This window comes from Pelodiscus sinensis, chromosome 25 (genome assembly GCF_049634645.1).
Source record: "Pelodiscus sinensis isolate JC-2024 chromosome 25, ASM4963464v1, whole genome shotgun sequence".
Taxonomy (NCBI): domain Eukaryota; kingdom Metazoa; phylum Chordata; order Testudines; family Trionychidae; genus Pelodiscus; species Pelodiscus sinensis.
In genome coordinates, this window is record NC_134735.1 from 12,530,910 (window position 1) to 12,547,737 (window position 16,828).

At 59.9% G+C, this 16,828-nt stretch overlaps 1 protein-coding gene across 5 annotated transcripts in view; it reads right to left on the bottom strand.

Moving 5' to 3' along the window:
* LOC102458809 (proto-oncogene tyrosine-protein kinase Yrk) overlaps positions 1-7,694 on the bottom strand; it is a 45,406-nt gene extending 37,712 nt beyond the window's left edge. For 2 of the 5 annotated variants that reach the window (XM_075909130.1, XM_075909129.1), the window contains exon 1: positions 7,434-7,694. In XM_075909130.1, coding sequence (XP_075765245.1) covers positions 7,434-7,679 — 246 coding nt within the window. In that variant the 5' untranslated portion in view covers positions 7,680-7,694. The remainder of the gene's footprint in view (positions 1-7,433) is intronic. The other 3 variants (XM_075909132.1, XM_075909131.1, XM_075909133.1) reach the window with 3 other exon arrangements.
* Positions 7,695-16,828: the final 9,134 nt, after the last annotated feature.

Consider the following 16,828-nt stretch of genomic DNA (forward strand, 5'->3'; position numbering starts at 1 on the left):
GGCACCTAGCAGCGCTCGGGAACCGGTCCAGCATCCTGAGCGGACGGCCATTCGGGCTGCCATCAGTGCTGGCAGGCAGCCTGCTTGGCAGAACGCTGGCTGGGCGGGGAGCTGTCACTTCTCCAGCAGGTCTCGCCTCCCCCGGTGGCACCCCGGCTCCGTGGTCCGAGGGAGAAGCTGAGAGCGTGGTGCAAGGGGGCTAGAGAGGGAGGGTGAGGCCTTCACGGAGAAGATTCCCCCTTAAGGGCAGAGGCCGTCCAGGGCTATTCAGAGTGTGGGAAGGTACGAGAATGGGGTGAGAAGGGCCACTCCGTAGCACCAGGCTCCCCCGCCACCGACAATGCACCATTCTTGCCCCTTATGGAAAGCCCCATTGTATCTGCCACACCCCGATGACATCCCCAGCCACAGCACGCTGCCCCAGAATGCACTGGGGTTCTCCAGGCTGCAGCAGACCAGACCCTGCCCTAAGTCACGCGGGCTTCCCCCAGAAGGGGTGAGGTGGCCAGGAGCGGAGGACGGGGAGCCCAGTGAGTCTGTGTTAGTAGGGCACCTTGCTCCACTGCAGGAGAATGTTCCTGCCCAGAGCCGCCTAGTGGTAGCGGCGAACGTGGGGTGGGAGGCAGAGCTGCCTGGTGGCGGGAGGGGCGGGGGGGGGGTGGGCAAACGTGGGGTGGGAGGCAGAGCTGCCTGGTGGCGGGAGGGGCGGGGGGGGTGGGCAAACGTGGGGTGGGGAGGCAGAGCTACCTGGTGGTGGGGGTAAATGTGGGGTGGGGAGGTTTTGTGCCTCTGGGTATGGAGACTCCCCCCCCCCCACAGCTGAGCACCCAGACACAGCTCCTCCACACTCACGCAGCCCCCCATAGCCAGGAGGATGGGTGACCCGGCGCGACTGAAATGGCACAAGCGCCAGTCAGTGTAGACAGGACTGAGCCGGTGGAGGGATGCTTGTGGGGGGGGGGGCTGGAGGGGGTGGGCCACTCAGCGCCAGTGAGAAAGCAGCTGGTGAAGTGAAAGGGGGAGCATGGCGCAGCTGGGGGGTGTCGCTGGGTGCTGCGTGGCAGGAGGGAGACGAAGCGGCACCATTCGGGTCTAGCACACCCCGATCGCGGAGGAAGCAGGGTGGGAACGGCGAAGGGGGGCAGGGGAGGGGAGGCTGCAGAGTGACCTGAATCCCAGATCTGCCTTGAGATGCAAGTCCAGAAAGCAGGGGGAGGGGAGAGGGCAGAAAGAGAGGCGCGTTAGGGGAAATCATAGCTCGGGATGCAGCTTGCACGCTGGCTGAGCAGCTGTGGGGTTCCTGCACAAAAGGGGAGCAGGGGGGAGAGAAGGACATATTGGGGGTCACGAAGGAAACCATGTCCGGAGACCTCCCCACGCCCACAGCACATCGCTTTGGTCACCCACACGGCCAGGGCAGGCGTCCGGCTGTCATCAGCCCAGTTCTCACGTTACCAGGGCAGACGGGGCCAAACGCTGATCTCAGTTACCCCAGCACAGCCCCTCCAAAAACCAACATGGATTTTGCCATGCTTTGGGGGGGAGGGGGAGCTGGTGGAACTGCCCCCAGCCTGTGCCCCACGGAGCCCATACCATTTGGATCTGGATGCGCTGCTGGTGCCCCCAGGTGAGCCAGCACCACCGCGGGGCTGGGGAGGAAGATCTTGCAACAAAACAACAGCCTGGAAACAAGTCACACGCGTATCACCCCACATCCAGAGCACCCCTCTCCCCCAACACACATGGCCCCATGACAGCCTTCCCACACACTCCCCTTCCCACAGTCACATCCGGGCCAAGAGGAACTGAGAAAGCCGACGTGCAGGAGCCGTGTCACTGCTCAGTTCAGACCCCACTGGGCACCCCGGACTTTTAAACAGGCCTTCCGAAGTCAGGCCCCAAGGGGGCCTTCAGCAGCAGAGCGCCTGGGTGAGGGAGGTGGGCCCCACCAGGCCCCTCTTGCCCCTGCAGAAAGTGAGGCATGGAGAGGTCACATGGTGAGCCGGCTGTCGAGCCGGGAACAGAACCTGCCATGCCATCACCTTCCCCTTTCCCGGGCAGCTAGGGCAAGTTATAGGGCTTTGGGAATGGCCTTTTGGGTTTTCTTCCTGGCACAAAGAACCAGTTGCTCCAGCCTTCAGGGCGCCCAGTGCCCATGACACAGCTGCCTGGGCGGGTGGACACGGCCGCGTGGACAGTGGGTGGGATGTTACACGTTTAGCTAGAGAAATGGATGGGCCGTGCCCTGTGTGCTCAGGACGGGAGAGGCTGGTGCCCTAGATGCTACCAGCATATAGCTCTGGCCAACAGCTCAGAGCACCAGGGCAGCTGTGCCCATCCTGTAACGGGGGTGGGGTGGGGTGCAGAAGGGAGCACCAGGCTAGAGACCGGATCAGGTCCTTTTCTCCCAGGTCCACATGGCTGTGGGGTGGGAGGTGAAGAGGTCTCCAGCCACCAGGTGTCCCAGTCTGAACACAGCCTATCGCAACAGCCCCTTTGCCAACGGACAGCCCTGTGGTCGCTGGGTCTCCTGTGGGTCCCTCGGGGGCACATGCCCATATTGCACCCGTTGGCCTCTTGCTGAAAATCCCCAGCAGACGGACACAAGGCTGGGGAGCCACAAAAGCTGCTCTGCCCTCCGGTTTTCCTGGCCCGCTAGAGGAAGAGACGTCTAGGGACACACCACGGTTTTACCAGGGATTCCTTCTCGGGGGCTGCTCTTCATGCCCCAAGGGGTGCTAAGGCAGCTTCCAGCCCCTGGGGGGGACCACCACCCCTCTTCACACTGGGAAGCAGCAGAGGAAAAGCTGGAGCCAGTCCCTTGCCTCCCGCTTGCTCCTAAACGCCCCGGTGATGTCTCTGAGCATGGCACACTGGGGAGCTGGGAGGGGCGGCCGCGTTTGACATGGTGCACTGCCGAGTCAGAGCAGGCCTACGGAAAGCGCCTGTGTTCGCAGAGCAGAGGGGCACAGCACATTACGGCCCCCCCGGCTCTGCGAGCCACACGGCACAGCTGCCTGCTAGCGCACCCAGCTCTTGGAGTCGGTCCTTCCACTCACATGCCAGAAGCCCAGCGCACTGGGACCAGAGATCCCAGGTGCAGCCCCTGCCCTTGCGGCACAGTCTGCCTTGTTCTGCTTCTTGCCCAGTCCCCGCTGGCGGTTAGGGAGACCTAGGTGTGCGCTGGGGGAGGCCTGTCACACCTATAGAACATTCCCAGTTGGTGGGTGCAGGGACAATCTGTCACCTCGAGACACCCCCCCAAACATGAGCTTGGGAGAGGGGAGGGGGCTACTTGGCAGAGCTCAGAGCACAGATCAGCAGGTGGCTGGGACTCAGCATTGACTCATGAGACAAAGCGGGGAATTGTCCCAAAACCATCCAGGAAGAAAAGGGGAAATCGTACGTAGCTTGAGAAATAAACTCAGCAAAAACCCAGAATTAAGACACGCAGGGAGTTTCGCAGGCCGGCCCCGGCTTCCTCGCCCCCTCATCTCCCAGCCAAACCGCAAGGGAGAAGCCTGGGGCCGACCCAGCGCTATGCTCAGTGAGCTGGGCGCACACAGCGATTTCCGTTTCCTCCCAGTATAAATACAACATGCTCATGCGCCAGACCACAGCTTAGCAGAGCCTCTGGGAGGCCACAAATGCTTTTTGTGCTGCATGACTCCCCAGCCTGCCCCACGGCTGACCCCCACGTGCTCCTGGCCCACTGGCTGCCTGGCTTGGGGGTGGATTCTTATTCCTGCTTTTGGCAGCAGCGTTTGAATCCAGATTACCCTGCAAGCCCTCAGTTGGGACTCGTTTCAGGGAGCAGGTGGCTGTCCTAGAATGGGGAAGAAGCCATGTTCTCGCTAAAGCCGCTGCTCCTTAAAAGGGTGTAGACTTTCTGAACTGTCCATCGCCTCACTGACCTCAGAATCCCACACCACACCTGGCCTTGAACAGCCAGCGCAGGAGACACTCCCCTGCAATGTCCAGGGGGGCTGTGTCTGAGTAGGACACGTGGGTCAGAAACCTTTGCGTAGCAAGCAGCAATCCCTTCCTCACGAGGCCGGCCAGCCTAGTGGTTAGAGCAGGGCACGGCATCCAGACTCCAGGGTCCTGTTCCCACCTGTAAGTGTGGCTCTGTGCATACTTGGCAAGTCACTAAGCTCCAGAGACTCGTTCCTCACCCCCCATGAAACAGGTGCTCACAGAAAGGGAGAGGTCTGCAGAAGGGATGTCAAATATCGGTTACGTGAATAGTCGATTAACCTCATGAATTCTTAGCGGTTAGTCGACTGTTCTATAGTCCCCAGGCAGTCCATGTTGGGGGGGAGGGGTCTAAGCTCCTGGACCCAGAATGACCTGGAAATGACCCAGACTGCCTGCCCACCTGGCTCTTAATACACTTAGAGCCGCAGCGGAGGTAGGTCCAGGACCCAGAGCAAGCCGGGACTGAGCCAGGCTGCTGGCCAGCCTGCTAAAAAAATTTACTGGCGGGGGGAAATGCGTGTAGTCTATAGCATTACCCTATAAGCTTTTGCTTATCAGTTAATCGACTACACTATTACATCCCTATTCTGCAGGGCTCCATCACTGAATGCTCAGTGCTTGGAGCTTCCCGCTCTCAGCAGCTGCTTTTCCCACGGTAGTGCAAGTCAATGCGTGATTCTGTTCCGGCGAGATTCTTGTACCACACTTGTAATGTCAGAGCATCACAGTTACCCCTGCTCTGGGGCTCGACCGCCACAAATCACTCATCCACCTTTGTTAGTTCGTCCTCCCACCCCCTAGTTACTCAATGGCTTCATGGTCACTGAATCTTAGACTGTGAGCTCTCTGGGGGTCAGGGACGGGCTTTTCCTTTCTTGTTTGTAAGTGTCTAGCACACCAAAACCCCACTGCAATCGCAACAGCAACACAGGAAGTGACCTGCCACGTAAAGTTCCACTTAAACCTCTGTCCTCCACTTGATTGCTCCTGGAGTTCCTCCCTCCAGACTGCTCAGCCCACACCCCGGATCATCTTCAGAGAGAACTTCTTGGACAGGAAGTATGGTTTTGTTGGTCAAGCAGCGGGCTGGGGCTCACGATATCCGGGGACAGTTCCCAGCACCACCAAGGAATTAATGTGCGACCGTGACCAAGAGACTCTGGGCCTCAGCTCCCCATCTGTAAAATGGGAACATGTTACCTGCCTTCTACTCTTTGGAGCAGGGACGGCCTGCCTGTCTGTGCACATGGCACAAACGGGCCTCGGTCTCAGCTGAAACCGCTATATGCTCCTATCTCACTTAGAGCTGCACTAGTGAAAAATCTGCCCCATGAGTCTCCGCCTGGAGATTTCAAGCGGACTCGGCCAGCCTGTTCCGTCAGCAGGGAAGTACGAGCCACCTGGCTTTTATGCTACAGCCCCTCTGCTGGTGCTGTGGGGAGGAGGAAGAGGCCAGGCTGAAAAAGGAAAAGGATTTGAGCAGGAGTGGATTTGAAACAGCAGCAAAGTGATTGACCAGGGAGTCCCGTGAAAGGCTTGCATGTAACCTGGGAAAGCAGAGTGCAGGCAAAGAGGGATGGTTCTCAGCATGGAAATCAGTGAGAACTTTCCTAGTCTGTAGAGGGGGTCCCATGGCCAGTACTGGCTATCCCGGCCTCAGGCTGTTCTGCGATCTCCGGAGGCAGCAGGTTCCGAGCTAGATCCCTTGGTGGTGTTGGGAGGTTCGTTCAGGTCAGGCTGCCAGGAACTCGCATTTCCCACACCTGTCCCTACGCAGGCAGGGAGCATCTGCCACGTGAACACGGCGATGCCAGCGGAGTCAATGGGGCTCCTCTAGCGCACCTCAGAGGTCTCCAGCTGCAGCATTGCCAGCACAACCCCTTTCACCAGTGCTAAACACAGCCTTCCCACAAGGTGCCAAGGTACCCCTATTGTACGGTCACCGCGCGCACCCAGCCCTAAGTCACCACAAATCCACCGGTCTGGCTGGTGCTTGGTCCTGCCGCGAGGGGCTGGACCCACCAACCTCTCGAGGTCCCTGCTGGTGCTCGTGTTCTAGGAGTCTATGTTTCAAAGGGGCGCCCCTTCCACGGGTGAAGAACACGCACGCTGGCTTCGAGCTTTTCATCTCAGGGCCGTGGCCCTCACATGGCGCGGCCGGGGGAGGAGACCCTGATCTGACTTACACCACAGCATCCGTGACAGGGACCGGCCCTGGTCACCAAGGGCAGCAGCTGAGCCCCCGCAAACTCCAGCCCTGGCTTTAAGGGTCTGTTCCGGGCCCATGACACAGAACAATCCACAGGCGCACGCCCTTCCCACAAGAAAGAGGAAGTGCACTATTAGTAACAGCCTAAAGGAAAAGCACATTACAGGGGTCGCCATGGTAACCTCGCCCCCCCCCATCGCATCCCCTGGCCTGCTGGCTGGGAAAAGCAGGATTTCCGCTGGAAGAAGAGCAATTCCCGGATCTGAGGGGCTGCGACGGAGGAGGAAACCGGCCTAGAGGTGCAGGGGGACTCACAAATACAATACAGAGCCGGGCCCAGAGCGGGGAGGGGAAGCGAGCCCCCTTCCCCACAGAGACAGGAAGCAGCAAGTTCCTGCTCCCAGCGGAGCCAGGACCGGGAGGTAGCGCAGGGGCCTTGCTGCTCTGGGGAAATGGGACCAGAGACCCTTCTCCAGATACAGGGACAGCATCCTGCGAGGCAGCTCCCAGAGTTAACCCACCCCAGCCCTGCCCCCCACACAGATATAGCCCAGGGACCTGATGGGAAGAATAGGTCATGCAAGCATTTTTAGGGGAGAGATACAGCCCCCCCGCACGAGTTGCAAGTACTAAGGGGTGTCCCCTCCCCAGGCATGGCCAGAATGGCTGGAAGGAAAGTGACACCCTCTTCCACCCCACCCCACCCCACCCCCCATCAGCAAGTCCAGCTCAGGCAGGAAAACAAGCGGCTTGTTTATGCAACATCCTTTTGTCCCTGCTGCTGATTAATAAATAGCGAAGCGGGGAGAGGGGGCTTCGCTCCCTCCGGGCTATGTCCGGGGGAGGGGGGGGGGGTTACTCCGCATTGACACCAGAGCAAGGGGAGATCAGGGCGGTGGAGACGGGAATTGAGAGCCCTGCTTGTTTCACCAGGGGAAACAGACCAGGGTGTGGGGCGAAGGAGCCAGGCAGCCCCCCGCGCGCCGGGGCGGGGGTCTCCCGGCTGCCCCGCCTCAGCCCCAGCGGCAGGAGCCCCCAAGGAGGAGGGGGGCAGCCAGACATGAATCCAGCCCTCCCCCCCCAGTCTGCGCAGCGGGGTTGCCCCCCGGCTCCCGGGGCAGGGGGAGACCGACAGACAGACCCTCCCCCCGTGCACACGGGACCCAGAGACTCCCTCCCCGCGCCCGGGGCGCGCCCGAGGGGAGCAGCCAGCGGCCCACGCCCGCTGCCCCAGAACTTCCCTCACCTTCAGCGGCGGCTCCAGCCTGCAGGCACCCGGCCAGCCCCTGCTCCGCGCCGCTCGCCCCGGGCTGGCTGGCCCCCGGAAAGGCGGGCAGGGCGCTGGTGGGGGCCGGCTCCTCTCACTGGCGAGCAGCCCTGGGCTCCCCTCCTCCCCCGGCAGCGCTCCGGCGTGCGAGTGGGAGCTCCCGCCTCCCAGCAAACCCTCCTCAGCTGGTGGAGGGGACCCGGCCGCGCGGTCCCACCCCTTCATTGATTGCAGCCCCGGCCGGGGCTGTCACTCAGCGGCCCCTGGGGGGGCTGGAAAGTCCTTCCTGGGCAGGCACCACCTCGGTCACTGACGGGGGCAAGCGCAGGGCATCGGGCCGCCCAGGAGGGGGGGATGCAGAGCTACCACCGCTGCGTGTTGTGTGTCTGCAGGTGGTGCACCGCCGCACATGCCTCCGTACACATAAAGTTTATTCCGCACATGAGAGGAAATGATGACAGGGAACACTGGGGGGGGGGGGCGAGGAACTCCTAGTGCCTCCTGCTTCTGTAACCCCTGGGCACACAGACCCAGCTCCTCAAAAGGATCCAGCCCCCCAAGTCTAATTGATTTCAAATGCATTCAAAAATCCCAGTGATTTCCGTGGGCACCAGGCACCTTTGAAGAGCAGGGTCCTAGCTACCCTCAGACAGGATCCGGACTCTGTAGCCCAGTTGTTTGTCTCTAATAGGAGCCAACACCAACTTCAAGCCCCCCCCCCCCCGACAATAGTGAGATAAACGTGCACAGGGAAGTCCCTTCTTAAGGCCAGGGAGATAGTGGCAGGGAGGTGAAGTGACTCCCCTAAGTCTTCCAAGCAGGTCAGTGACCCCCAAAACTCCCGACCCAGTGCCCCACCCACAGACCTGACTTCTTGGGAGAGCCTGGTTTGAATGAGATAGGAGACTGCCCCTGGCACTCCTTGCTAACGGATGCACCACTGGGGCACTTTTGAGGCACAAGAGCAAGGGGCAACATCTAGCGGATGCTTGCCCTGGTGTGGTGCTTGTCCTGTGGAGAGCTGAGGGGATCACAGATCTCTCCTTTCACTGGCGAGTCCAAAAGATTTTTGAAAAAGGCCGAATCGACCCCAAAGTGTGGGAGATGTTCCGCAGAGAGAGGACTCCAAAAGCCGTCAGTTCCATCTGGGCCTGAAATGAAACGTTTCCTTTGGATTTTGGAGCCTTTTCAGCTATAAAATTGAAGGATGATTCCCAAAGTCCCCTTGAATCAAAATGTTTAGATAGTTTCTGGATTTGTTTTGAATACAATTTGGCAACACACACACACACACTTCCATAGACACATTCTGCCCAGCGTTATGAACGCTATGGCCTAGATTTCAACAAAAGTCAGAAGCTGAAACGCCTTTGAGGATCTGGATATAAAGCAACAGTGGACAACCTGCGGCCCGAGGACCCACTGGGGTCCATGTGTGGCCCACGAGACGTTTTGTGGACTGTTACTCACATACAAGGTTGCCAGCTTCCATTGGTTTCAATCCGTGTCATTTTTCTCCTATCGAGATCACTAAAGTGACACGCATATAAAGCCAGGACACATGAAGGCGGTCTCCGATGGTCTCTGCACTGCAACCATCTCTGGGGTGGAGGGTGGCTGTGCCGTATTAGCAGCCTGGTGAAGGTTATCTCTGGAGACGACAGGCAAAAGGACTTCCTCTGTAAGAAAAAAACAACAGACGGTCCGGTAGCACTTTATGTAGATGGTATCATGAGCTTTCGTGGGCGCAGACCGCTTCTGAAGTTTAACCTGTACAGACCAACTTGGCTACCCCTTGAAGCTTCCTTGGTTAGGTCAGTGGTGGGAAGGTAGGCGGTTATCCAGCCTCAGATCTAACCAGCTTCACACCTTGGCAGGAGACACCACTGGGGTCTAATGAGGACAAGTTCTGCCCTCCTTTCCCCCACCCCATGGAGCCCTTTTTGTACAGCTCTCTCCAAGAACTTCCAGCAGTTCAGTACCTGCCTCGCATCACCTGCTGAATGATCCCCAATGCTCCCTCCAGTGCCAGAACCAGCCTGGCATTCTCCATACCCAGGCCCAGCTCTGCTTAGACAGTCACGGCCCACGGTGCTGGCATCTGGACGCTGGAGAAAACACCAAGTCTGCAGCCCAGAGCGTCCCTGCAGCCAACAGGTCACGTCCAGCAACGTCCAATCTTGGACATGCTGACATAGATTCTCCAAGGACCACAGGGTTAGCAATCCCAGCCTCCAAACTAAGGCATGCAGATCTCTTTGAGCCGGCCCAGTGACTCCCGCAACAGCCCCATGGATCAAAATGGGTCCTATAGCCCAACGCCAGACTCAGAGGGGCAGCCTGCGCCCTTGAAGGGAGCCACTCCCGAGCTACGAGGGGAATCAGGCTGTTGGACACCATCAGAGGCGGCAAGACCCTGCCGCATTGGGTGTCAGGACACCTGGGTCCTAGTCTCTGCTTGGCTGGCGGTGTGACCTCGGGCAAGTCATGCCGCTGCTCTGTGCCTCAGTTTCCCCTCCTGCTCTTCGTCTGTCTTATCTATTAGCTGGTCAGTGGTTTGGAGCAGGGACTTTTACTATGGGCACATTATTGCTGTGATGGTTAGGAGCACGAGGCCTGCTCTGTGCCAGGCACTGTACTGTTTTATTTCTATTACGTGTATTATGGTAGTCCCTCCCCCACTGAGCGAGGCGTTGTATATTTTGATTGCTATTAGCTGTATTATGGTAGCTCCTATTAGACACATTATGGTGTCCATCATGGGACAAGATGCTGCACAAGACACAGCACACCAAGAAGAACCCTGCCCCAAGGACCTTACGGCCTAAGCAGTAAGAAACCCGCCCCAGGGGCGTGCATGGCCGGGCTCTCTGGGCATGGCTCCCCTCTCCCCCTGTTTTTCTGCAGGTGCCCCGTGGCAGGGGGCAGAGGGTGGAGCCGGTGAGGTCCCCTCTGCACCGCACTGTTCCGGGGCTGCGTGAGATTCCAGACGGGCTGCCCCACTGCTGGGAGCTGTTAGCTCTGTGGGAGCTGCAGACCCCGTCCCCACGAGCCCCATGGGCCTGTCCCTTCCCTGCCCCTTTGGGTTGCTCCAAACTCACTGCCCCTTGCAGGGCAGCCCAGGGAAAACTCTGGAAAGGGCTTTTTGGGGAGAAGTGGGTGAAGGGGAGAGGTTCCCCCACACAGCCCTGCAGGGCTCCTCTGCTCCCAGCAGGGGAGATTAGAATGGGCACGGGAAAGAGAAGGCCAGTTTGTGACCCCCACATCCTCCCTTCCCCTGTAACTCCAGGCCCTGCTGATAGCTGAAGGAGCATCCATGGCTTAGCTAAACAGCTCCCACCTGCGGGAAAGGAGAGCTCTGAGCAGACGCCCGCACTAGGAGCTCATGAAAGGCCAGGAGCAGCTGTGGGGTGCCTGAGCCACCACCCTCCTCCCCTTGCCCAGAGGGGTCGGTTTGTTCCAAACACTAACAGAGTCGATGGGGGAGACGAAGCGGCCTGACCGGATCCCACTGGCTTGAAGGGAGCCATCCCTGGGTTACAGCTGGTGGAGGGGGAGCAGGATCAGCAGAGGCAATGTGACAGCCCCCTCCCCCAGCACTGGGTATCAGGCACCCAGCTCCTCTTCCCTTGGGCAAGTCACTGGACTGCTCCATGCCTCAGTTTCCCATCCTGTTCTTAACTATTCAATTGTCAGGGGGCTTATTATGGGTATATGGCTTGCAGCAGCTCTTTATCTGCACCTCAGTCATGCACGAAGAGGGGTACCCCATCATCTTTAACATATTTGGCTTGACTACACACCCTGTGTGCCATTATGCAGCTAGGGAAAATGAGGCACAGAGCAACTTGCCCAAGATTAGCAATTAAGCTGGGAACCAAACCCAGGTCCCTCGAATACCAGCTGGCACCCTAATCCCTGGGCCATTCTTCCTCCTGGATACAGCTGGGCCCTCTAGATGGCTGCTGTCATGCAAACAGTTACTAACCACACGCGCTCCAAAAGCAGCAGCAGGCCCTTTGCAACCCAGGCACCTGGGAATTGCCCTGCGACACGGCAGCTCGGGTGTCAGTGCCTTGTCCCTGAGAAAAGTTTTCAACCTCACGTTGTGGCAGGGGGACACAATGCCCTTGCAGGCTGTAGGGGTGTGCGTGTACCTGGCACATCCCAGGGAACAGTTAGGAGTGGCGTGAGAGTTATGCTTCCGTAGGTCCCTTCCTGCCCCTTTGCTGAGCGGTGACAGACCCAACGCACTGGGAGACTAGTCCGGCAGCTCATTCTGCCGGTGGTGGGGTAAGGCGGGCCCCACGGTGCCTTGTCTGGCCACAGCCTGCTCCCGATGTCACGCCCCATTCTGAGCCGGAGCCCCAGCTGGTGTAAACGGCCGCTGGGTGCCATGGAGCCATGTGGACTGACACCAGCCCGGCCCCCGATTCGCATGCTCTGGGGGAAACACCCTCAAAGCTGGAGAAAAACAGGGCTCAGCCCGAGAGCATCAGCGCATCTTAGAGCGGAGGGGTCACGGCCAGACCACTGCTGTTCACGCAGGAGCTGCTGCTTCTCACTCACTCACGCAGGGCGCGGTCCAGCATGCAGGCAGAGCCGGGCTTCCAAAGGGAGCCCGTGAGTGGGATATAAGAACAGCCAGACTGGGTCAGACCAAAGGTTCATCCAGCCTGGTGTCCTGTCTGTGGACAGTGGCCAGGGCCAGGTGCCCCAGAGGGAATGAACAGAACAGGGAATCAAGTGATCCCATCCATCATCCATTCCCAGCTTCTGACAAACAGGCTGGGGACACCATCCTTGCCCATCCTGGCTAATAAGTATTGATGAACCTAACCTCCACGAATGTATCTAGTTCTGGTTTTGAACCCTGTTATAGTCTTGGCCTTCACAACATCCTCTGGCAAGGAGTTCCGCAGGTGACTGTGCAGTGTGTGAATACAGCAGCCCAGAGACTTCAAAGGAAATGCGCAGAGCTACCCTGGGAAAAGGGAACGTCATGCAGTGCTGAGTCAGGAGAGGCAGGGCGTTCAGGGATAAGGGATGGGCGAAGCCTCTGGAACAAGTCAGAGATCTCAGAACAATTCGGCGAGACGAGCCCAAATCTCCATGTGCCCAAATCGGGCTCCTCGCTGGCAGCCAGAGCCAAGAGGCCATGGAGTGAAGGGGCACAGAGACCAAGCTTTCTGCGTATCCCTAGAGGTGGCACTTCCAGGGCAGGGTGGAGAGACGCATGGGCAGGACAGCCTGGGTGAGACTGGCCCTGCCCACTGGTCCTGCTGGTTCCATCCATCTATGCTAAACTCCTTTTCCAGATGCACTGGGCTCTGGGAACCCACATGGCCTAGGCCTTGTGACATCCAAAGGGACGATGCCCTGAACCAGGGACTGCAACCCCCAGCTCATTCACCCCTCCCCTGCCCCCCGAGGCTGCTGGGCGGGCACAGGGGTGCGTAGCGTGGTGGCGGTTTGCTGCAGCGACGACCCAAGGCCCTGAATCTGTTTTCGGGCGTGTGGGGAGAGGAACCTGCTGCTCAGCCGGAGGACGCTGCTAGCACTTACCACATTTCCAGCTTCAAAATAACCCTCGTGGCCAGCGCTACAGGGGTCCCCTCCCCCAGCCTGATTCTGGCCACTGCCGCCTTCCCTGCAGAGCCGATCCCCCCTCTGGGCCCAGAGCACGAGGCGCTGGGGGATTTTCGGCACCAAACCAGGTGCTATTTTTTGCATTCCTGCTGCTTATTTTTAGGGGTGTGTTTTAAAGACCTCTGTGGCAAATGCGGGTGCAAAGCGGCTCAGGGCTGATGATGCCTAGGGAGCTCTCAGCGAGGATTGTGAGACCGTCCCGCAGCCCTCCTGCCTAAAGGGGTAGCCAAAGGTTCAGGCTGAGTCCCCACTCACAGCATTTATGCCCCAGAGGGAATGAACAGAACAGGGAATCAAGTGATCCCATCCATCATCCATTCCCAGCTTCTGACAAACAGGCTGGGGACACCATCCTTGCCCATCCTGGCTAATAAGAATTGATGAACCTAACCTCCACGAATGTATCTAGTTCTGGTTTTGAACCCTGTTATAGTCTTGGCCTTCACAACATCCTCTGGCAAGGAGTTCCGCAGGTGACTGTGCAGTGTGTGAATACGGCAGCCCAGAGACTTCAAAGGAAATGTGCAGAGCTACCCTGGGAAAAGGGCACTTCATGCAGTGCTGAGTCAGGAGAGGCAGGGCGTTCAGCAAGCCTCTGGATTCTCCTCCCTGTTCTGCTCCCTGCTTGCCTGAGCCAGTACCCCTGTGTCCTGTCTTTGTTGTGCATGGCTGCCATGCTCCACCCCAGAGGTGGCTGCATTGCTGCGTCTGCGTATACCAATTGGCTGGGATTCGCAGAGGACTGAGACTTTCACATGTGATTAGCGATTGGGGGGTGCCCTCTGAAAAATGGACCCCCTTTAAAAGCTCTCCAGAGGGGGGCCCAAACGCTGAGGCCCTCTGGAGTTAGTCAAGGTTGAAAATGGTGAAGGTGCCTGATTCCCCTAGGCCAAGGGTGAGGAACCTTTTTTGGGATGGGAGGGCTGCTGACCCACGGAAAAATCAGTTGGGGGCTGCACACAAGTGAGAAACAAAAAAATCCCCCCCACAGACATGGCCCCGACCGGGGAGACACCCCCCACACATTCCCCTCGCACACCAGAGCGTAGGAGGGCCCAGGCTAATAGATTTTGTGGGCTTCAGCCCCGAGGTGGAGAGGCAGGGGGCTGGAGCACCAGCATGGGCTCCCCAGTGCTAAGGGGCCAGATCCAGGCAATCCAGGGGCCACATCCCACCCCCAGGCCTTAGGTTCCCCACCCCTGCCCTAGGCTCTTCAGCAAACCCCAAAGCGCCGTGTGCCTCAAAGCACCAGCTGGGTGCTCAGACTCTTCTGGAGGGACCTAAACATGGACCACAGAGCCTGGCTTTGGGTCTCCGGCCGTGAAAACCTCGGCCCTGGTGTCGAAAGTGTGTTGGAGTGCAAGGCCTGGCCGTGAGCGCACGATGGACACCACAGCGGCTAGAAGAGGCCCTGAGATCCCCTGGTCTGAACTCAAAGCCTGTCCGTCCGCAGGGGAGCAAAGAGCCGCAAGCCTTGGGCAGGGAACGGGGGCGCGCCGGGGGCCACCGAAGCCCGGCCATGCAGGGCAGCTCCGTGCTCAGCAGCGGAGCCGGGAGCCTCGGTGGGTTGGCCGGCGGGGCAGGGCTGGTGTCGGTGGAACCCCCGTGTTCAGCAGCAGGCGGCTTCCGACAGCCGGGCTCTCTGCAGCCGTCCAGATGAGAAATCCCTCCCATCTCCTGCAACAACAGGAAGGAGCTGGACCTCCATTCACACAGGAAGGCACTTGTGTTACAACAGAGCTAGCAGCTGGGTGCGTTGCAACAGCCGCTTGCAGGCATCTGGCGAGCTGCTGTGGTGTGGGAAGGGGATGGTCACCCCCCCCCCCCATGGGCACTGGAGTCTCCACAACATGCAGGCCCACACCTGTGGGCAGTGTGGAGCAATGCTGGCTGCGGGGGAGGGGTGCTGCATCTGTGCTGGTGGGGGCGGTGGGATTGCAGAGCTCAGCTGATTCCAGCCCTGTGCTCTGCAGGAGTCCCTGCATCTGTGCTGATGGGGGGTAGTGGGGGGCACACAGGCTGCGCATGACTGGCACCACCCCCCCAGGCACCGAGCCGGCTTGGGAAGCACCTGGGGCTGCCCACAGATCCCTTTGCACCAGCCTCTCCCGGCTCCTGCTGAGCAGAGGAGGGCTCTGGGCTGGGTATAAACTCGGTGTGGCCTGCCTGTCTGTGCCTGGGAACCGCCTGGCTGGGAGTGGGGGAGCGTGCACGGAGCAGCAACCTAACTAACCACTTGTCACTTCTTATCAGCGACGCGCCCACCACGGCTGCTCCGGCCCAGCTTCCTCATTCAGCATCAGCTGGCTCCCTGGGGCTGCAGTTTGGGTCTGGTATATGCCTTGTGGTTGCCAGAGGCTTGCAGCTACGTGGTCACTCACAGCTGGCCTGGCACGCACAGCGAGGGCTCACTCGGCCTTTCCAGGGGGCAAAGGGAGACATGTCTGGAGCTGGGGGGTGGGGGCTGATCCTGGGGTCCCGACTCATGCCCAGACAGAAGGCTGGCCCGTTCACCGAGCAGCCTGGCTACATTCAGAGGCCATGAGCTGCTGGGGAGCGGGTATCCAGCTGGCATTGCCAGGGAGGGGTGGGAGCAAGGAGGGACAGCCCTCCTGCTCATGACCAGAAACAGCGGTGATTGGCAGATGTCCACCCAATCAGAAGAGAGCAACTGACCACTCACCCCCCCCCCTGGTCTGGATGTGCTACTGTGCCTCAGTTTCCCCCTCCGGGTTGGTTAACACCAAGCAGCCCAAAGTCTCTTTCATAGTGTCCTTTCCGACCCTGTCACAGGGCATGCCCCTCACCCTAGTCTCCGGGCTGCAATGCCTCTCCCCACCCCGCCCCTGGCTCCTCATTGCAGGGGCCTAAGAGTCCCACGGCCTGGCTTCCGGGGGTTGTGGGGCAGGGACAAGACACGGGTCTTGTTGCAGGCTCGGGCGGCAGGGGGAGGGGAAGCTGCTGTTTCTGCTGAGAGCTCTGCTCCCTCCTCAGCACGGGGTGCAGCCCCCCCAAGGCCCTTCCTCAGCCGGCCTGGTCTGGCCTTGGCCCAGGAGCTGGGCCCCCCGTTCTGGTCCAGTCCAGTTGTCTCCTGTGGTCCCTCTCGAGTGAATCGGGTCACTTTTGCCCAGCCCAAGAGAGGTGGGGCAGGTAAAAGTCTGGTTGGGAGGGGCGGGGGGCACTTCGGGGACAGGTCAAGGCCGGCTGAAAAGACAGCGTGGGGAGGCCCCCCTGACCTAAGCTCTAGGGCGGCACGGCTGGCTCCGCACCGCTCAGTCCAGCGGCCGACGTGAGCCCACTCTGAGACACGGGGCTTGGCTCGGAGGCAGGAAAGGCTCCGCGGGGCTGCAGGACATGCCGGGAATTTGGGTGTCGCTTCACAGCCTCCCCGGCTCCCGCCCTGGCGTCCTCCCGCCCTCGCCCCTGCTCCACAGCCCCCTGCTGTTCCAGGCCTGGGCCCACACAGCTCTGTGGGGCTGCTTAGGTCTGAGCAGCACCCCCCCCCCCCCCCGACGGGGCTGCAAAGCCGAGCAGCAAACCAGATCTCGCAAAACCCGGCTGCCTCATGTGGCCCCATCTGGCCCTGCCGCCCTTGCTCTGACTCACCCGCCGCCCTCGCGCCCACTGCCCTGGCAGCCCCTCCCCATGCAGCACTCGCTTCCTCCCTGCCGGCTGCTCCCCCCCAGCCCAGCCCAGCCCAGCCGGGCCTGCCTTCCTCTTCTCCC